Genomic DNA, 21713 nt, shown 5'->3' with positions numbered 1-21713 from the left:
AACTGCATTTTGTGTTTACTTGTGTTATCTTTGACTAATGTTTAAATTTGTTTGATGATCTGAAACATTTAAGTGCGGAAAACATGCAAAAAAGTGAGAAATCAGGAAGGGGGCAAACACTTTTTCACACCACTGTATATATATATATATATATATTTTGTAATGTTCCTGTGGTTATGCCACTCTCTTCATCTGCTGACCCTGCGGTGTCTGGCCTGCACTCTAGGTACGTTCCTACTGGCACTTTAGTTTTTATTTGCGACAGTTTAATTTGCACTACTGTATTTCATCTGCACTTTTTATACTACAGGTTTGTTTTTTTCTATCACACTTTTTATGATTACCTCCTGGGCTAGTGCAACCTTAAGGAGCTTTTATTCTTTTAGCCTTACCTGATATGATAAAGTTGTATTTATTTCATCCAGTAGTCCTAATTGCACTATTATGTTATCATGTTATTCAAATCTGTGCCTTGTATACTACATGGTTGTCTTCTGTGTGTCTTGTTTGTATATGATGGTTGTAATGGCTATGCAGCTATGTAGCCCAAGACAAATTTCCCGCTTGGGATCTTATCTTATCTTATCTTATCTTATCTTATCTTATATTACTGAAGGACATGCCTGTTATTTCATAATGAACAGTAAAACTGAGCATTTTTTGCCTGCCTATTTGTTTGTCTGACATTTTTTTTTAATCACTGAGAAAACGCTGATTTGACATAAAGTTTAAAAAACAAAAAAAAACAAAACGTTTGCCATTTCCTCGTAGCTTAGCTTGCCACATTTCTCTGGGGATAGCTTCAACATAGTGAAAATGGAGCGACACCTGCGAGCTAGTTCAGGCAGTCAACTCGGGCTGCACTCTATGTTCTGCTGTTGAAATAAACATGTAAAACGCGAGTTGTCTGACTGAACTTTATTTTGATGTAGAGTAACTGCTTTTTCAGGAATAGTGTTTATACTATTGGGAAAACTGAAAGAAAATACATACAAAATATGAGCCTGGTCTCACTCTGAAGTTGGTGAAATCTGGCGCATGGGCAGTGACTTGCAGCGTCATAAACCAACGAAAAAGCCGTCCTTCAATGTCTTCATGACAGGTGAACAGTTGCCGATATAGTTTGACCGTGCCCAGCGGTGTCAGGGGTTAACACAGCGGGACAAGGACAAAAGTCAAGGCAGCGAAAGTCCGAGTGGGGCGGGAGGGAGTGGTGGTGGATGGGTCCAACAAAAAATGATTTTCACCTGAGAGAATGGCTTTCGAGTCCCGCACGATTCTAAAGCCAACCCCTGTTCCTTTTTCCTAAACTTGCCTGTACGTGTTTGTTGTAGTGTATGTAAGGTTTCCTATGAAAACGGAAGTGTATCTTGAAAGAAGACAATACATGTAACAAGCAGAACTTGACACAGTGTCTCAGAACGTCAACAACCAACGTACCCAGGGTACCTGTCGCGTGTTGAAAATACATGAGTCCACTATTTTTAACTATCAAAAATCTTGTAAACCATATTTCTAATCGTAAGAGAAGGATAAATAGTCAGATAAATCATGCTGCAAGTATAATATTATTGCTTCTCATGAATGCAGATGATTCTAATATTCCTGTAACCTTACCATCGCTGGATGGCAGGGATGGTACATAGATGGTAAGATAGAGTTCACTAGATGAATTTTAGTAATTCAGCCATTTTATGTCGTACAGGAATGAAAACCACATAGACCACATTTTGCAGAAAAAAAAAGACCAAAGTCGCAGTGAAATATAGACAGGACGTGTGTGTGTTTGAGTGTGTGTGAGTATATGTGTGTGAGTGGGAAGTGACTGGAAGAAAGAAAGAATATGATAGGACTCCAGTCTGCTTTGAGTCAATTTTCCTGCTAGGATAATCAGAAGAGTCATTTTTATGGGTCTCCACAGCTCGCTGTTTAGTTGTCTTTGACAGGGCCTATATTCAGTCAGAGCTGGAAAGGCCAGGTCTTACCTGGACAGTATCTCATTGGCATTTTAACTGAGGGAGATGAGAGGAGTGTTTTATAATAGGCTTACTCGGCAAAGGTTCAGCAGCTAATAGTATTATTGTGAAGCTGAGAATTCAAGTGCAACTTTATACAGGCATAAAGTTTGTGATGAACCTATAAAGAATTTACAACAGTAGTCAAGTGACAAGACCGGGTCATGAGTTTGCACTGTAGAAATAAAATAAGAAAACAGAAAAGTTCACAGATCAAGGTCTGTGTGTGCAAACTCGAAGAAAAGCATTTTGGGATGTTTTTAAATGTGGAATACACATTTCCTGAAACTATAGCTCAGTTTTCAAAACTCTAAACACAAAACACAAAACTGAAGAGATAACCATTTTGTCAAAACTCCACAAGTCTATTGCAAAATTAAACACTGCATGCCCAACCCATCACGGTCTAACTCTGAAGTTGCCGAAATCCAGCACTTGGGCAGTGACTTGCGGTGTCAGAAACCAACAAAATAGGCGTTCTTCAATGTCGGCAGTGATACTTATAGTTTAACGGTGGCCAGTGGCGTCGAGGAAACGCAGCAGGACAAGGATGAAATTTTAGGTGGAGAAAGTCCAAATGGGGCGGAGGGGTCCAACAAACACAGACTTTCCACCAAGAGCGGTGTTCATGTCCCGTAAGATTCTAAAGCCAAACCCTGTTCCTTCCTCCTAAATCTAGCCATGAGCTTTTGTTGCCTAAACATATTGCTATTGGGTGAACGTAATGGAACTGTGCTCAGAGTTAAGCAGTTTGGAGTCTTCTTGTTGATACATGAGCTTCAAGTTTTCAGAATAGCTTGTTCGCAATCAGGGGATTATTATGACAATTATATACAGATGAATGGCAGGATGATAAAAGGTGATAAATCTAGCCTATATATTGTGTGAATTCGAAATAGAGGAACGTGTCAACATAAAGAAGTTGGATAACCCTACAGGCAGCAGGTATCGTCCGAAAATTTAAACTCATATCTTACTATATAATGAAAACTCTGTCTGTGTGTGTGTGTCTGTGTGTCTGTTCCATGTTTTTCTCCTCACTGACTTGGTCAATCCATGTGAAATTTGGCACAGTGGTAGAGGGTCATGGGAGGCGCTATAGCAACCGATTGAAATTGCAAACTTTGAATGGTCATATCTCATGCCCTGTATGTCGTACAGACATGAAACTTTGCACAGAGATGCCTCTCCTCATGAGGAACAAATTTGCATCAGAACCCATAACTTCCGGTTTTATAGATTTTCCGCCATTTTGAATTTTTTGGAAAACACTTCAAATCGATCTCTTCCTAGGAAGTTTGACCGATCTGCATGAAACTCGGTGAACATAATCTAGGGACCAATATCTAAAGTTCCCTCTTGGTAAAAGTTGGAAAACTTACTAAAACTGAGCTTCTAGAAGGCAATGAATATTGCGCAGGGCGTGGCTCATCACATAAAGGTGTATAACATCTCAAGGGTTTCACTGATCACCACACAACTTTGTAGGCATATGACCACACATAATCTGAGGGGACCCCTCCATTATTGACCCCATCAAACAAAATGGGGGCGCTAGAGAGCTAATTTCTTATCTAGGTCTAACCGTCATATCGATTTTTACTAAACTTGGTAGATATGTAGAACAGGATGCCTCAAGGTGACTGGAGAAATTTAACGCTAATTGGCAACTGGGTGCACTATAACAACAGAAAAATGCTTAAAAATGGCTAAAATGCGACCGATCGCTGTGGCCCATTGTTTTGTTTTTTCTTCTAATTTTTGGTATGACTAAGTCATGGTATGGTATGCTGTGCATAATCACGGAAACTGTCAATGTGTCATTCTGTCAGTCAGTCATTCTGTCTGTCCCACGTTTTTCTACTCAATGACGTGGTCAATTTCCACCACCACTGTTGGTGATTGTCTTTTATTTGTCTCCTGTTTGCACATGACAGGTATGACAGTTATGCTGGTTATAGCTCTGGAAATAATTAACTCTCTGAAATGCAGGGCAGGTGATGATAAAGTTGTGCAATGTGTCTGAAATTAAAACAAGTTACAGTAAACGAGCTTTTGTTTATTGCCTCAGACAGTCAGTTAAACGGTTGAGTGTTAGGCTGTAAAAAGATTTCACGGAATTTAGTAAAAGCGAAAGAACAGTAAACAGTTTATGATTCAACATTGAATTCAATATGTCTAAAACTGAATGTGAATCTGCATCCTGTATCATGTGACCTTACCTGACGACCTGTCATACCCACTGCCTCAGAGGTAAAAAGTTATTATCTATCTTACTGGAAAAGATGACGTGACACTACTGTTTAGAACTGAGAGTTTCAATAGGCTGATACTGTTCTCAAAGTGTTGACATGATTATTCTGTTAGGTTTCGCATCTCTCTTAGCGAAGTGTTTTAACTGATTTTAAAACGAAAATGAAGTTGTGGTTAACCCATTCACCAGAAAAGGTGTGAGCATCAGACTGAGTTGACCCATGAGTCCTAAATGTGTGTAAGAAATAAAAAAAAAACTATAAATGTTGCTTTGTGTGATTTATTAGTCAAAGCCACTTTGAACAGGATGTGAGACTTCCTGACTTTGGCACCATCCTGTGAATGTTTGGTGATACAAGTTTGAATTGCTAAAGAGGACGTATTTACAGCAATATGTGTCTTTATAGTGGCTCGACAGGGTTGGGCACTGAATCTGCAATACATCTGCACACAGAGTTGTACAGTTGCACTCCTGTTCAAAGGTAACCTAACCTTATGTCAACATGGCAACAGGTTACCGAAAACGTTTCCAGCTACCTACGTTAAAGCTAACATGCATTAATTAGCATTGCACTGACAACATGTGACTCTTTTGTCAGCCACTTGCTCTTTCTATTTATCAACTTTTTTCTTTTAATTTCTCGGAAAGTATTTGGGTGCATATACAGTAAATTCACGTAATCCTGGGTTTAAATTTTGAGTGTTCCTCATGATCAACAGACTGCAAGTATTTTATGTCAACACTCCTGTTGCTCCATTCAGTCATTTCAGTGTCAAAAAGTGCTCCTTTTTTCACGTTAGTTAAATTCACAGCTCAGGTGGATTTAAAAACAAACAAACATTTGTAATATTAGAATTTTGTTGGTCCACAACAAGAAATAGGTTTATGTCACTAATGCTACTGATTTGTCTTGTAAAACAGGTAGTTCTCAAAGATGCCATTTTCTAACATGCCGTCCATGTCAGCCTTGTGACTCTATTTGCCTTATCAGCTGAACTAAGCTATGCCAACCTTAGCACAGAGAACCAGTAGAGTGACAGAAATAAAACTGGGGCCATATTCACAAAGCTTCCTAGTGCTAAGAGTTGCTCCTAGTGACGAAAGTCTAAGAAAATTCTTAGAACTGTGATGTTTTCCCCTTAAAGTTAAGACTAGGTACTTGTAAAGATAAAAGTTATTCACAGAGTGTCTTAGCCCTTAAAAGAGCTCCTAAGGTGAAAAACTGTTGGGAGTAGAGAGGTGTAGAGAGTTTCTTAATCAGAGGAGAAAATGGTGGAAACACAAAGAGGTCAGAGAAATACTCTCTAAAGACAAAAACACAGTGAATAGATGAAATGCCACAGATTAGATTGTGTAGGGATAATATTTGTGGTCGATCTCATTAGGGATACACACACATTTCCCACCTAACAAAATAACACTATAACACCAGAAATAAAATGATCACAATACCAAGATATTTTGAAAACTGTAACAGTGCAGCAGTGATGACTTGTGTCTGTCTCAACCTTCCATCAGCATGGTGATCAAACCAACAATGACAGCACTGTCAATCTCAAATTGTGATGCAGTTCATGTCATTGCCACTGGGTGTCCACACCTTGCAGGCTCACAAAAGTGCGTGTCCCAGACAACCAATCACATCTGTTAAAATAATTCATCACACCTAGCAATAGGGTCAACCACACCTCCTCACTAAGATAAAAGTTTCTGTCCCTTCCTTGCTCACAGTTTCTCTGAGAACTTTGCTATATCACTCTTAAGCTAGGACTCCTTACTAAAAGATTTTAGGCTAAGTTAGAAGCTCTCTGAAAGTGTTCTCAGAATGTTTGTGAATATGGCCCCAGGAGTAGGGAGACTGGGGTAAATTGAGCCAAAGGGTAAGTTGAGCCACCCCTTGTTGCTAGGAAACGTCAATAAAATTGAGCATGTGACCAAATATTTAGGAGGAAGGTATCATTTTATGGAGTCTGTGAAGGTAAGAACCACATGGGTTGAGTGGTTAGAGATTTACGTCCAAAAAAGCATTTTTCACTCATGAAAGTGAATTTAGTCTGTCATAAGTTTCATGGGGATTGTGTTTAGACCAAAATAGACAATTTTTAATTTGTTTTATACATCAATTGTGATATTTATTATCTTCAAAATGAGGTAGTACAGCTAGCATGAAAGTGCACCATTTTAGCTGTGGGGGCTAATAAAGTCAATATGGTAGCTATGGGGTAAGTTGAGCAATTTGAACAGGGGTAAGTTTCTGAGAAGAGGCAAAGCTGGATATGGTAAACCAAGCTTTACTTTCAAGGAGAAAGATGAGGGATTCTTCCCAAGAAGCGATGTAATTGCAAANGTTATATGCAATGATAATTTAAAAAAAGATTGGTACCTGTTGAATTGTGTATTATAAATAAAAACACACATGGATTTGAAGAAGCGTCTTATTTAATTCAGTACAGACATGTATAACTGTGGAATATCTTAACCCAGGGAGGGAGGGAGAGAGGGGGAGGAGAGAAGGTGAGGTGGGGGGAAGGGAGGTAGGAGGGAGGGCGGGGGGAGGGAAGGAGGGAGATGGCTCAACTTACCCAACTCCTATGCTCAGCTTACCCCAGACACAGGGTAAGTTGTGCCACAAGACCACTTTTTTTGGACATGCTATATTTTCAAAACAGTTATGTTTACACTCATTCTGTTTGTTTGTAGGGATGCACAACATCCTGAAATATATGCACATATATTAGTTAGCAACAAAACTATAATAGCCTTGATGTAGTGATCCTGAATATGAAAAGTGGCTCATCTTACCCCGGTCTCCCCTACAGCAGACATTGAATGTAAGCACAGATGACATCAGTAAACCCTGTAAAAAAGATGTAATCATAAATTCAGCTGTATAACAGACTGTCAATCAGTGTATCTCCTCCACCTCTTGTATCGACCCTGTACCTACAGCTTTTTATAAGCAGGTGTTCAACAGTGTTTCAAGTCAAGATCTGAGGATTATAAATACATCTCTTCAAACAGCTGTTGTAAAACCCATACTAAAGAAACACAACCTTGATGGGAATGCACTGATAGCCAACCTCAGATTCATTAGTAAGATACTTAGAAAAAATAGTTTCAGTGCAAACAAAGTCCTCTCCCAAAGAGAATAGTATCCTGGAGGAATCAGTGACCTCAAACTAAATTCTGATGAAAATAAGGTCTCAGTTCTTGTCCTCTTGGACCTAAGCGCAGCATTTGATACAACTGACCATCTCTCTGACTGCGTGTTAAACTGATTCAAAACCTACATTAAAGGGAGGAAGTTTTACATCAGTCTTAGAGATCACGTGTCTGAGAAACATAACCTCTGTTTTGGGGTTGCATAAGCGAGCTGCCTTGGTCCATTATGTTTTCACTGTACATACTCTGCTGCTCCAAAAGTGTGGCGTTCTGAATAACCAAAAGGTACATTCAAACAGTGCTCCGAATTTACGAATGGTCCAGCTTGGAGTGAGTATTTCTGAATGTACCCAGTGTTTGCAACAAAGGGCTGCAGTGGTGATGTTTTTTTTTTGTTTGTTTGTTTTTTTGTAGTCCGACGTAGAAGTAGGTGTCGCCCTGGTTCCCTCGTCAAAAAATCAGTGGGATTTTTCTATAGATTTTGGATTCTTGAAGAAAATAATCTCTGCGGCAAAGAAAAGTTAATGATACTCACTTCAGCAAGATAATCTTCACAAATGAAAAATGAATACCACTTTTATGATTTGTGAAGTGTAAATGCAATCGCCAGAGATAAAAAGCTAATGCGAACAAACCACACTATGGTCACATGACTTATGCCTGGCTCACACTACACGGCATTTTTGTTCGTTCCGGCAGTCACATGTCAGACTACGCAATTGTGGAGTTTTAAAATCTTGCTGTGTCTTGGCTGACAGACATGACCTTAAAGGGGGGGCCTCAGGGTGTTAATAACAGGCCTTATTTAATGTAACCAAAGACCCCTTTGACTTCAAGTCGAGGGAACCAGAAGAGCAGAAATGCTAACTGAGTTCCAGGTTTTAGGACTCATTCCTGCACTCCTCAGTGCCAATGGTACACATTAAAATGGGCACCACTCTGACCATCTCTCTACGTTTCTTTTAAAAAGAATTTCAATTGTCTCATTCTGTTTCTATGGATTAAACACTCACCTCTGCATTGCACCTTAACATTTTTAAGCACTGACACTGCAAAGTACGTGAGGTTCTGCCGTCTGAATACGTTTGTCTGCTCTCATGTTGATTTCTGGCATGAAAGTAAAGCACACCACCAGTTAAGTCATATAAAGGCTCTGCCTGAAAATAATTATGCTAAATAAGCTAGAGCCAGCACTAATTTTTGAAATGTTCAGTCACTTTATGTAAGATTATCATAGGATAAGACTATATTTCACAATGTTTTTTATGGTTTTTGTTGGTTGAAAATTTAAACAATTGCTGTAAATTGGAATCTTCCTTGATGCTACCACCAGATGGCACCAACAAATCTTACACACTGGCTTTGACTGGTAAATAACACAGGAACGTTTCTAAAAATACAAGTGTTATTTGGAAAAATATTCATTTATATGCTTTTGTGGCAGAAATGCAGGTAAACTAGATTCACTTCTGCGTGAAAAAGGTCAAATAAAGTTTAAGGGATTTTGTCAGAACTCTGAATAAATGACTTGACCAGTATTTTAGTGGAGGAGATTTTTGGTGAAATCCATCTGGCTGTTTCCATTGTGACACAACAGAGTTTGAAACGCTGAAGGGAAGTGTTTCCTAATTGAATGATTGCCAATGTTAACGGTCTTTGTATTGCAGTGAATAGATAATTCCTGGATTATGAAGGTACACTGGCAAAAAAGCACACATTTTCTTGCACTTTTGTGTTCGTACAGTACCCTGAACAGAATGAGCTGAAAACATGAACATGATGAACGATATTCTTTATTTTACAGTTTTTTTTTAGCGAATTCATCTTTGTTTAAGCTCCTGTGTGCAAACTAAACTAAAAGATTTAACCACTACGTACTTTTCACTTGTAAACCACCAGCCTGTTGTGTTATCTGTAGACTGTCCTCAGAGTTTTAACGTGTGAAGACTGTTTAGTTATCAGTGTGCTATATTTGCCACATTGCTGCATTTCCTCATCTTTATTCCACCTCTGAAGAGGGATGTGCTGTCTTTAAAAAAGATCAAATATATTTTGGCAGGTCCAAGTACATAAAAAACAAGTTATTCGACAGACTGTTCCAGCTCGATATCAGACACTAAATATTTTCTACACTGTATTTGTGTCTGCTGATCTGCTCCATCAGTCTTCACTCATGTTTCTAACTGGGTTTTCCACAGAACTTAAAGAATTAAAAAATTCAGTGGTCAATCATATTGTGTTTTTATTGAACAAACAATGATCTGCAGTCATTTACAGATTTTACATTTTGAAATTTTGTTTATTCTTCCAGAGTTTCACAATGGGTAAGACAGAAGACAAATATTCTTCAGCTGTAGCTGCTCCAGAGCCTCAGAGAAAGAGTGTGATGATGCCTGAGGATACCAGCAGGAGGAGGACACTGGATCCGGTGGCTATGTTGCTGGAACCATTGGGTTTGGAGGTGGGACCAGGGGGTTTGGAGGTGGGACCAGCTGGGCTGCCATTACACAGGTCCCCCTCACAGCACTTAATGGGACCAACACAATTATTTTTGAGCATGCAGCTCTTGACAACTTCACCTGCAATACATGATGGAAAAAACTCAGTTTCAACAACAATAAAAGCAACCAGTCATTTAGTACAGCAATATATCCGCTCATATAGATAGACAGTCACTCTGAAATACTTAATATTAACTGCGGAAGAACAACTCACCGTTCACTTCAGCGGTGGCACAACGGTCGAAGTTGGGAGGACAATCTATTGGGAATTTGCAGGATTTGCCTGGACATGAGTGGCATCTCAGTCCGAGCGCTATACAAAAACAGAATAGTGTCACAAATGGTTTAAGATCCTTCAAATCTAACGCTCATTGTTTTATACATTTTCACAGAGAGAAGGTGAAGAGAAACTTGAAAGAAAATGCAAACAAGTTAACAAATATGAATCTTAAGTTTCTCTAAACAGTATGGGTATTTTGAAAATCAAATCGTCTGCAAATGGTGCTTTAAATTTTGACAACTGTTTAAAAAAAATCATAATGTCATTATTATATTATAAGCCAATACACATTAATCATAATCGTTACCTGCAGACAGAGTCATAAAGAGGATCAGAGCTCCAAACCACTGCATCGTGAACGAGGGAGAAAATCAGACTTTTAATCAGCCGTGTGAGAGGAGAACTGGAGAGAAGATGTGAAGTGTTCCTTTTATAGTCCGACCCCTCAGTCCTCTTTCAAAACCTGACAGTTACATTTCTTCACAAAGCCTCCTCCCAAAGTGAGCACATTATCTCCATGAAACAGCCATGCACAGTTGTATGAATAAATACAAGACTGGAAAGTGACATCAAAATCATCTCTAGTAACAGATTACATTTGTTTTGGGTGAAACATCAGAGCGTAAATGTTGTGATTGTTCATTTCAAAGTATTTCATTGTTCTCTACAGCAGTAGTAGTAACAGTAGTAGCATTAGTAATAGTGGTCAAAGAAGTAGGAGTAGTTTTAGTATAAGAAGAAGTAGTAGTAGTAGTAGTAACAGTAGTTGTAGTAGTAATAGTTATGGGTGCAGATCCCGGGGGGGACGGGGTGGACATGCCCCCCCCCCAATTTCTGAAAAACACAAATTGTCCCCCCCAATTCTAAATAGCCTAAATGATTGAAATTGAACAAATATATTTTCCAACTCCACATTCCCTCTCTAGCCTACTAGGCCTCCCTCCCCTCCCTGTTCTGCTGCAATGCAACTGTGGGCGGGTAACTTTATTAAAAAAAACCAAACTGATCTCTCCCTCCACTTTCTCTCAGCCACTGGAACGTGGCCATCGGCTGGCACTCTCACAATAGTCAGTAAACAAATGCCTTTCTGTGAGTAATTTTGATTTAAACTTCCTCAAGTAAAGGAAAGTGTGCCCATAAAAGATTTAAAAACGTAATCTGATTCTGTTTGTCGCCTCAAGTGAAGTAACTTATCCCTAGCCATGATTTGCACGCGTGCAATTAAAAAAAAAAATCACAACTGATTGTGTCTCCCCCAAACTTGTTATCAGATCTGCACCCGTGGTAATAGTGGTAGAAGAAGCAGTAGTAGTAGCAGCAGAAAGTGTAATGTCTTTAACAAAAGACAAATAATATTTTGGCAGGTCCAAGAACATGAAAAACAAGTTATTCGACAGACTGTTCCAGCTTGTTATCAGACACCAAATATTCTCTACACTGTATTTGTGTCTAAAGTGTAAAAGGTAACCCCTGGCATCAAAGCAGGAGGTGCAAAATCTTAAAGTCTACTGATCTGCTTTATTATTCCTCAGATCAACAACTAAACATGTCATTTCTTTATTTGCTTATGACTGTTTACATTTTATGTCCTGTTTTGTCACTCATGTTTCTTATTAGGTTTTTTCAGAACTTAAAGAATTAAAAAATTCAGTGGTCAATCATATTGTGTTTTTATTGAACAAACACTGATCTGCAGATTTTACATTTTGAAAATGTGTTTATTTTTCCAGAGTTACACACTGGGTAAGACAGAAGACAAATATTCTTCAGCTGTAGCTGCTCCAGAGCCTCAGAGAAGGAGTGTGATGATGCCTGAGGATGCCAGTAAAAGGAGGACACTGGAACCAGTGGGTATGTTGCTGGAACCAGTGGGTTTGGAGGTGGGACCAGGGGGTTTGGGGGTTGGACCAGGGGGTTTGGGGGTTGTACCAGGGGGGTTGGGGGTGAGAACAGGGGCTTTGGAGGTGGGAGCAGGGGGTTTGGAGGTGGGACCAGGGGGTTTGGTGCCGTCTTCACCAGTCTGGTCGCTGTTACACAGGTCCCCCTCACAGCACTTAATGGGACCAACACAATTATTTTTGAGCATGCAGCTCTTGACAACTTCACCTGAAATACATGATGGAAAAAACTCAGTTTCAACAACAATAAAAGCAACCAATCATTTAGTACAGCAATATATCCGCTCATATAGATAGACAGTCACTCTGAAATACTTAATATTACCTGCGGAAGAACAACTCACCGTTCACTTCAGCGGTGGCACAACGGTCGAAGTTGGGAGGACAATCTGTTGGGCGGGTGCAGGATTTGCCTATACATACGTGGCATCTCAGTCCGAACGCTATACAAAAACAGAATAGTATCACAACGGGTTTAAGATCCTTCAAATCTAACGCTCATTGTTTTATACATTTTCACAAAGAGAAGGTGAAGAGGAGCGTGAAAGAAAATGCAAACAAGTTAACAAATATGAATCTTAAGTTTCTCTAAACAGTATGGGTATTTTGAAAATCAAATCGTCTGCAAATGGTGCTTTAAATTTTGACAACTGTTTAAAAAAAATCATAATGTCATTATTATATTATAAGCCAATACACATTAATCATAATCGTTACCTGCAGACAGAGTCATAAAGAGGATCAGAGCTCCAAACCACTGCATCGTGAACGAGGGAGAAAATCAGACTTTTAATCAGCCGTGTGAGAGGAGAACTGGAGAGAAGATGTGAAGTGTTCCTTTCGTAGTCCGACCCCTCAGTCCTCTTTCAAAACCTGACAGTTACATTTCTTCACAAAGCCTCCTCCCAAAGTGAGCACATTATCTCCATGAAACAGCCATGCACAGTTGTATGAAGAACTGAAAGTGACACCAAAATCATCTCCAGTAACAGATTACATTTGTTTTGGGTGAAACAAATCAGAGCGTAAATGTTGTGATTGGTCAATTTAAAGTATTTCATTGATTTCTACAGCAGTAGTAGTAACAGTAGTAGCAGCAGTAGTAGTAGTAGTATACACCGATCAGCCAAAACATTGAAGCCACTGGCGGGTGAAGTGAACAACATTGGTCATCTTGTTACAGTGCAATATTCCACTGGGAAACCTTGGGTCCTGACATTCATGTAAATGCTACCTGATGCGCTCCACCCACTGGAACACCGTTGCAGACCAAGTAAACCCCCTTATGGCAATGGCACTTGTTGATGGCAGTGCCCCCCCTAGCAGGACAATGCACCATGCCACACCACAAAAACTGCTCACAAATGACCCGAGGAATTTTACAAAGAGCTCAAGGTGTTGACCTGGCCTCCAAATATCCCTGATCCCAAGCTGATCATCCTTCTTGGACCGGACTTGGCTCTGACCTGTTAAGGCATGAACACAGGACCTCTGGGGGGTATTCTAAAGTGCCTGGCACCAGGACGTTGGCTTCAGATCTTTTGGGTTGGGTGGGTTGTGAGGTGAGGTAACAGCACGTCCCACAGATGTTCGATCAGACTGGGATCTGGTCAATGCCTTGAGGTCTCTGTCATGTTCCTTGGGTCATTCCTGAGCAGTTTTTGTAGTGTGGCATGGTGCATTGTCCTGCTGGGGGGGCCAATGCTACTGGGGAGTGCCGCTGCCATAAGGAGGGGTACCTGGTCTGCACTGGTGTTTAGGTGGGTGGAGCGTGTCCGGTGGCAACCACATGAATGTCAGAACCCAAAGTTTCCAAACAGAGCATTGCATTGTAACAAAATGATCAATGTTGTTCACGTCACCTGTCAGTGGTTTTAATGTTTTGGCTGATCGGTGTATTTCCCCCTGAAATGCAGTGGAGTAGAAGTGTTAAGTTGCCTCAAATTTTAAAATAGTAAAACTACTGCAAAATAGTATTAAAGCACAGAACCTCAAGGGAATGTACTTAGTTACTTCTCTCACTACCAGAAAGACACCTGAGTGGGTTTTTTTTCCAAATTATGCATAAGTGTCAGAATATCTTTCAAATGATACTGATGGGATTTGTATTTCTTCAAGTTGCTTTCTTGCATTCTCGATACCACCACCAGATGGTGCCAACGCCATAAATGTTCAAATCCTACACACAGTGGCTTTGACTGGTAAATTTGACAGGAGCATTCCACTAAATAAATAATGCGGGATTTGTAATTACATCGCTCACATATGTTTTTGTGGCTGACATGTAGGTAAAGGGCCAATAATGGTATTATTTTATTTTAGGAGATTTTTAGTTTTAATTTCTTAGTTGAATTCCTGATCATGTTAATGGTCTTTTAAATGACAATGAATACATAATTCCTGGATTATCAATCAATCAATCAATCAATCAATCAATCAATCAATCAATCAATCAATCAATCAATCAAATTTATAAAGCCCAATATCACAAATCACAGTTTGCCTCAGAGGGCTTTACAGCATAAGACATCCCTCTGTCCTTGGAACCCTTGCAGCGGACAAGGGTTCTACAAAAAAATTGTAGAAACCTCAGGAACATAAGGAAATTGGTGCTCATCCAGGTTTTTATATCTTTAAGGCATTTTTGAAGTTCAGTTAATTGATGAGTTTCTTCTGGCTTGGAATTGGAAATGGAAATGGAAATTTACAGAGTGATCTCTAATGATGTTACCTAAGGTAAGCATATATAGAGTGAATAGGATTGGTCCGAGCACAGAACCTTGTGGAACTCCAAAACAAACTTTAGTAGGGGAGACCGGGGATGGTTGTAACAAAGGGATAGTTGTAACACTCTCAGTTTGGCCCATTAGAAATGAGCTGTGGTGACATCATCAACATAGTCCATGCCCATTTACAATTGGAGCTCACTGGTGAAGCCGCATGTCTCTGAGTCCAAATTTGTCTGTTCTAGAGCCAAAAAATAGTTTTTCAGGTGAGAAACCAAACATTTTCATCACAGTTGTTTTTTGCATAGTGTCCATTGTGTTGTATGTACAATTGTTTCACTTACATAGGTTCAAGTAGTAGTTTAATTTGATGCGTTTCATTAGTGCTAGCTTTGAAGCTAAATGCTAAAAACTGTTAGCTCTTTGATGGCTGCTAGGCATGGGGAGGGTTGTAACAGTTCTTAAAAAGTGTGGATTTTGGGACCACGAAGCCTGCATCCCAGGCAAGGACATCTACATTTGCCACAACTGCCAATCAGATTAAAAATAGGCTATAGGTATTATGCCTTAGTTTGCTCAGATAATAGTTACTCTTCGAAAGTGTTTATTGTTCAACTGTTCAAATGCTGTTCAAACGTCAACCTTTTTTGTATTTATGTTATACATTTCTATTTATTTTAATATTATAATTATTGTATTCTTACAAGTTTATTGTTCCTTCTTTATTATTCATTGAAGTGCTTGAATACATTTAGCCTATTGTGAATCTTTTTTAAGCACAATAATTTAATTGTTACATCCATCCCTAGCTAGTGTTACAACTCACCCCGGTACTGGGGTATGTTGTAACAATATACCTCTTTGTATTTGACATTAATTTCCATAATCTGTGATGGTGTGGTAGAGGTCAAAGTGTTTGTTATTTATAGCAGACAAATATGGGTACCACGTATCAAAATTTAAGAGCTCTAACAAAAAAACCCACTGAGTTACACTTGCTCAAACAAAAAGTGTTACAATCATCCCCGGTCTCCCCTACGTAGAGAGGATTCATCATTAACATAAACGAACTGAAAACGATCAGATAAATAAGATTATGAAGGTAAACTGCCAAAGAAAACACATTTTCTTGCACTTTCTGTGTACGTACAGTAAAGGATTGTTCTTGTGAGGAAAAACTCAACATCCATGTTTAATTACCCTGAACAAAATGAGTTGAAAACATGAACATCACCAAAACTAAATTTAGAAGTTTTCACACGACCTAAGAGGTGGGAGTAACTCACACATGTGCAAGTCATAACCTTCAAGTCTCAAGCAAGTCCCAAGTCACTGTGGTGAAAATGAAGCAAGTCAAGTCATACTCACAAACTCATACAGGTAATATAACATAAACTGCACCCAGTGTTGGAATATAACTAAATACATTCACTTAGGTACTGCTACACTACATTTATCTGACAGCTTTGGTTACTAGTTACTTTACAGATTTAGGTTTTGCACTCGAAACATAGGAAGCACAAAAGCAAGACAACCCCCAAAAAGGAAGTGGTTTTACATGTGGTGTCCACAGACAGTTGCTCTCTCCTTATCCTTTCTGACTGATTTCCTCTCTAGTTCTGTGTTCTGCTAGTGTCCTTGTCACTACTGGTAGCATGAGGCCGTAACTGCAGCCCAATCAGGAGATACCAGGAGACTGGCTGTTAAATGAGAAGAGCAGGACAGGGCCGTAGAAGGGCATCAACCCAGCAGCAGGACCGGTATCTGCTCCTTTGTGTGAGGAGGAACAGGAGGAGCACTGCCAGAGCCCTACAAAATGACCCCCAGCAGGCTACTGGTGTGCATGTTTCGGACCAAACTGTCACAAACAGACTCCATGAGGGTGGCATGAGGGCCCGACGTCCTCTAATAGGACCTGTGGTCACAGCCTAGCACTGTGCAGCTCGATTAGCATTCACCAGAGAACACCAGAATTGGCAGGTCCACCATTGGTGCCCTGTTCTCTTCACAGATGAGAGCAGGTTCACACTGAGCACACGTGAAAGAGTGAAAGAGTCTGGAGGAAAGAGTCTGGAGGCGCTGTGGTGAACACTATGCTGCCTGTAACATCATCCAGCATGAGCAGTTTGGTGGTGGGTCAGTGATGGTCTAGGGAAGCATATCCTTGGAGGGTCACACAGACCTCCATGTCATAGCCAACGCTACTGACCTAAATCCTGATCTATGGGACGTAATGTATCGGTGCACCTGACGCTGCCAAGTACCACCACAGACTGTCCAGGAGCTCACTGATGCCCTAATCCAGGTCTGGGAGGAGATCCCCCAGGACATCATCTGCCAACTCATCAGGAGCATGCCCAGACGTTGTAGGGAGTGCATACAGGCACGTGGGGGCAGTACACACTACTGAGTCACATTATGAGTTGATGTGATTAAATTCACACAGGCTGGGTCGGCCTGCGATTTTACTTTGATTTTCAGTGTGATTTTGAATCCGGCCCTCAGTGGGTTTATGATTTTGGTCTCCACTGACCGTCTTTTTGTTCTCACCAAGTTATGCAGTGTACATCAGTAACAACTTTCAACTTGACTAATTAGTTCATCAAGATCTGATGTGTGCTTTAAGTGTTCCCTTCATATTTATGAGCAGTGTATATAGTAGTAGTAGACTACAACAGTCACAGGCGGCATTTTTACAGTACTTTTACTTTTATGTTCCTGATTATACTACATATAAGCAATAGATAAGTAATGTTTCAAATGCAGGAATTTGACTTGCAACAGAGTATTTTCATGGGTTGGTATTAGTATTTAAACCCTTTAGTAAAGGGTTTAAATACTTCCACTCCAGCTCCAAACCCTCTGGTCAGGGTGAAAGACTCCACTCACATAACATACCTGCTGCTGTCAGGAACCGGAGGCCAAAAAAGTCACTGAAGAAACTACTTCATGGCGCGTGGATGCGCACGGCAAGCGCACATACACACACTCAGATAGTGAACTAATATTTGGACAGCAGGGAAGAGCAGTCGTTACGCACTGTGGCAGTACTAAGAGGACAAATAAGAGAGCCTGAGCATACAAAGCCAGCGGCGCATGTATCGGCTATCACAGCGGTGACTGTGTGTGCGTAACGGCCCGTTACTGAATGAGTAATAGAAAACCTAACTCCCATGCATCACGCAGAAAGAAGTGAATTAAACCACAGGAAACGACACGGAGGAGCTCATGATACTGCTGCGCATTCTGCCACTCCTCTGAAGCGAGCTGTGAGCATTAGGGAGTGGCAGGCAGTGGGCACGAACATCAGCCGGCGGGTCCTCGCCCCGCTGCGGCATGTGCGTCATCATATTCAAAAACCAAAAAAATACTTTTCAATATCTAAAAAAATACAAATATTAAATAAAAAAAATCCAAGGCATTTCAAGTGATCTGTCTCAAGTCAAAATCTCAAGTCATGAAAAGCAAATCAAAATCGAGTCTTGCGTCAGTGTTAGTCAAGCAAGTCTCAAGTCCCCATAACCAAAACTAAATTCATAAGTTTTCACGACCGTAACAATATCCCCCATTTTACACCGATTTCTTAGTGAATGCACCTTTGTTGAAGCTCCTGTGTGCAAACTAAACTATTTAACCAATATGTACGTTTCACTTGTAAACCACCAGCCTGTTGTTATCTGTAGACTGTCCTCAGATTATTCTGTGAAGACTATTTCGTTTTCAGTGTGCTATATTTGCCACATTGCTGGATTTCCTCATCTTCATTCCACTTCTGAAAATAAAGTTTTGCTTGATACTGCCTCCAACAAAAGATAACATTTACATTTTTATTTTAGCAGGTCCATGTGCATAAAAAACAAGTTATTTGACAGATTCGTACTTGATATGTGACAGGAAATATTTCTACTTTTTATCATGTCTGAAGTGGTGAGATAAGTGACCACTGGCATCAAAGCAGGAAGTGCAAAATGTTAAAGTCTGCTGATCTGCTTCATTAATCCTCAGATCATCGACTAAACATATACATTGATTTGCTCATGGTTTTTCATATCTTACTTCCTGTTTTGACACTGATATTTCTGGGGTTTCTGCAGAACTTAAAGAATTAAAAAGTCAAAAGGTAGCTGTATTATGTTTTTATTGGACCAGCTTTTATCTGCAGTCATTTGCAGATTTTACATATTGAAAATGTGTCTACTCTTAACAAGTTACAAACTGGGTAAGACAGAAGACAAATGTTCTTCAGCTGGAGCTGCTCCTGAGCCTCAGAGAAAAAGTGTGATGATGTTCTGAGGATACCAGCAGGAGGAGGACACTGGATCCAGTGGGTGTGGCGCTGTTACACAAGTCCGTCTCACAGCACTTTGTGGTACTAACGCAGAGAGCACTGAGCATGCAGCTCTTAGCGACAGCACCTACATCACAGGAAGGAAGAAAACTCAGTTTCAACCACAATAAAAGCCGCCAGGCATTTCACACAGCAATATATCAGCTCATATAGACAGTCAAAAGAAATACTTAATAGCTGTGGAAGAACAATTTACCGTTCGCTTCAGTGGTGGCACAACGGTCAACGCCTTGAGGACAAGTCATTGGGGCGGTGCAGGATTTGCCTGAACATGTGTGGCATCTCAACCCAAACGCTATACAAAAACAGAATAGTGTCACAAATGGATAAAGATACTTCAAATCTAACACTCATTGTTTTATAGATTTTCACAGAGAGAATGTGAAGAGGAGCGTGAAAGAAAACGCAGCAAGTCTTTTTTTTTTTTTAAAGAAAAACAACAAAACGGAAAACCGAAATTTTAACGCAATTATATTATAAGCCAAAGTACATAAATCACAAGCTGTTTTACCTGCAGACGGAGTCACAAGGAGGATCAGAGGTCCAAAGAGCTGCATCGTGAATGTAAATAATACCAGACTTTAAATCAGCCGTGTGAGAAGAGAAGTGGGGAGAAGATGGGAGCTCTTTAGAAGCTCTTCATTTTATAGTCCGAGCCCTGTGTCCTCTTGTGACCCTCAACTGTATTTCCTCACAGAGCCTACTCCCAACGTTATCCCGTTATAAACAGGCATGCAGACCATGTATACACACAAAGCTGATAAATACTGGTGTTGAATTTCCTGTCCACACACAGTATATGTTTGGTGTTTGGTAAAATGTCAGTTTAAGCTGAAAAAGATGCAGACACCCAGTAAGCAGGCCCGCCATCCGGAGGGGGGGGATTATTCTGTTTTGTTATTTATTGCTTAGTTGGTAGTGTTTGTCTGTCTGTCATCCCTCTTGTATCTTAATGGTCTGATCAGCCAGTATATATGTTCCCCATTGTGTCCACTTTGTAAGGTCTGTTGGTGGTGTTAAGGTCACTTTAGTTGAGTTCTGTTTATTTGACCTCTTTTATGGGCCCAGAACTTTAGTTATATATTTTGTCATTTGTACTTTTTTTTTTTTTGCTTTTTTTGGGTAAAATAAAAGCCCTCTTTTGAAAACCACCTGACTCTCCTCTTGTCTGCCAGCTCGGTCCCTTACAGACCCCATACCACATATATGGCATAAAACGGAGATGCATTTCAAACTGGGCCTAAAATAACATGTAGGGTGGCCTAAAGTGCCATGTATAAACCTCCCTTTTTATAGTAGGCAATGTACAAAATAATAATTATTGGTAGACTCATACATTCATATTTCTTGCATGGCTCTGTGTTGCCATAGCCTGATGTGCACCTCCCCTGAAATGTAATAACCTGTCGCAGCGACGTAGACCTCCTGTCTGTTTATGTAAATGAGACCATTCCCCTCAGTGGAAATGAAGCTTTTAATTAACTTTAATTTCACAGATAGGAAACAATGAATTGTGGAGACAATAAAGCCTCCACATAAATAGCATAGCAAGTCTTTTGTGTAATTTATCCTTCAGGCATTTATACTTCGAGATTTATCCTGGCTTCATATGAGCAGAGATCTCCCTTTGTCGCTAGGCTAATATGTACAATCTAAAATGCTATAGGCTTGTGCTAATAACGTTAGCATGTTATATTTGTTTGAAAAACGTGTTTAGTATAAGACAGTTGTTTTGTCAGTGAACCTTGTGAGTTGTAATGGAGCCAAATTATGTACCGTTACCTTTGTTAAATGTTGCTGTTGTCCCTGGCTTCATATGAGAAGAGGAAAAGTTTGCTAGCTGCTAGGCTAATTTATACAATGTAAAATGCCATAGGCTTGTGCTAAAAACATTAGCATGTTATATTTGTGGGGAAAATGTGTCCGGATAAAGACAAGTGTTTGTCTGATGATTTGCTGATTTGCTGATTTGTGTACTTGTGTTTGAAATTGTCTCTATTAAGTCATGTTTAATGTGTGTTTAATGTGTGTTTAATGTGCATTTAATGTGTGGATTGCGTGTGTTTTTAATCAACTAAACTTTACAGCACTTTGCAGAAACTCCGCCGACAACTAGTGTTTTGGAGGTGTAACTGCAGAGTGACACAGACACACCACTGCACAAGTATAAATGCTCACAACGGCATAGGCCACGTGCATAGGCTATGGCATAGGGTCTGCCGCACGTGTATAAATTCCGCTTAACTCCTAGCTAACTAGTTCACCTCGAATGGACAGGTGCCACACAGTGATTTAGTGTTAGCTTATTAACATGATTAAACAAGAAAAAGCAGTAGAACATCATAACCTGACCTGTGGCACTTTATATATTTTTTACTGTACCATGATTACCAGGATTCTGCTTGGTGCTCTGGTGATTGCCTAATGCCATGCAGCTGTGTGACTGGGAATGGAGGTTATTTCTGCATGTCTCACCCTGCTTTTCTGTCTTGTCACACACTGAGGAAGACACTTGTCGAAACCGGTCTG

General features: G+C 40.0%; 3 protein-coding genes across 3 annotated transcripts; all 3 read right to left on the bottom strand.

Moving 5' to 3' along the window:
* Positions 1-9656: 9656 nt before the first annotated feature.
* LOC126394947 (CD59B glycoprotein-like) lies at positions 9657-10676 on the bottom strand. Its single transcript, XM_050052092.1, has 3 exons — positions 10520-10676; positions 10147-10245; positions 9657-10010 (listed from the first exon to the last, which is right to left on the bottom strand). The coding sequence occupies exons 1-3, from the start codon at positions 10563-10565 to the stop codon at positions 9802-9804; spliced, it is 354 nt and encodes a 117-aa protein (XP_049908049.1). The 5' UTR covers positions 10566-10676; the 3' UTR covers positions 9657-9801.
* A 1189-nt stretch (positions 10677-11865) lies between these two features.
* On the bottom strand, positions 11866-12988 carry LOC126394946 (CD59 glycoprotein-like). The gene is made up of 3 exons (XM_050052091.1): positions 12828-12988; positions 12455-12553; positions 11866-12318 (listed from the first exon to the last, which is right to left on the bottom strand). The coding sequence occupies exons 1-3, from the start codon at positions 12871-12873 to the stop codon at positions 12002-12004; spliced, it is 462 nt and encodes a 153-aa protein (XP_049908048.1). The 5' UTR covers positions 12874-12988; the 3' UTR covers positions 11866-12001.
* Positions 12989-18959: 5971 nt separating this feature from the next.
* LOC126394573 (ly-6/neurotoxin-like protein 1) lies at positions 18960-19894 on the bottom strand. Its single transcript, XM_050051473.1, has 3 exons — positions 19696-19894; positions 19381-19479; positions 18960-19251 (listed from the first exon to the last, which is right to left on the bottom strand). Exons 1-3 carry the CDS (start codon positions 19739-19741, stop codon positions 19079-19081), a joined length of 318 nt encoding a protein of 105 aa, XP_049907430.1. The 5' UTR covers positions 19742-19894; the 3' UTR covers positions 18960-19078.
* Between the last annotated feature and the right edge of the window lie 1819 nt (positions 19895-21713).

Source organism: Epinephelus moara, chromosome 8, assembly GCF_006386435.1.
Source record: "Epinephelus moara isolate mb chromosome 8, YSFRI_EMoa_1.0, whole genome shotgun sequence".
NCBI lineage: Eukaryota > Metazoa > Chordata > Actinopteri > Perciformes > Serranidae > Epinephelus > Epinephelus moara.
Note: the sequence above shows the minus strand (reverse complement) of the source record. Positions and strands in the feature narration are given on the sequence as shown.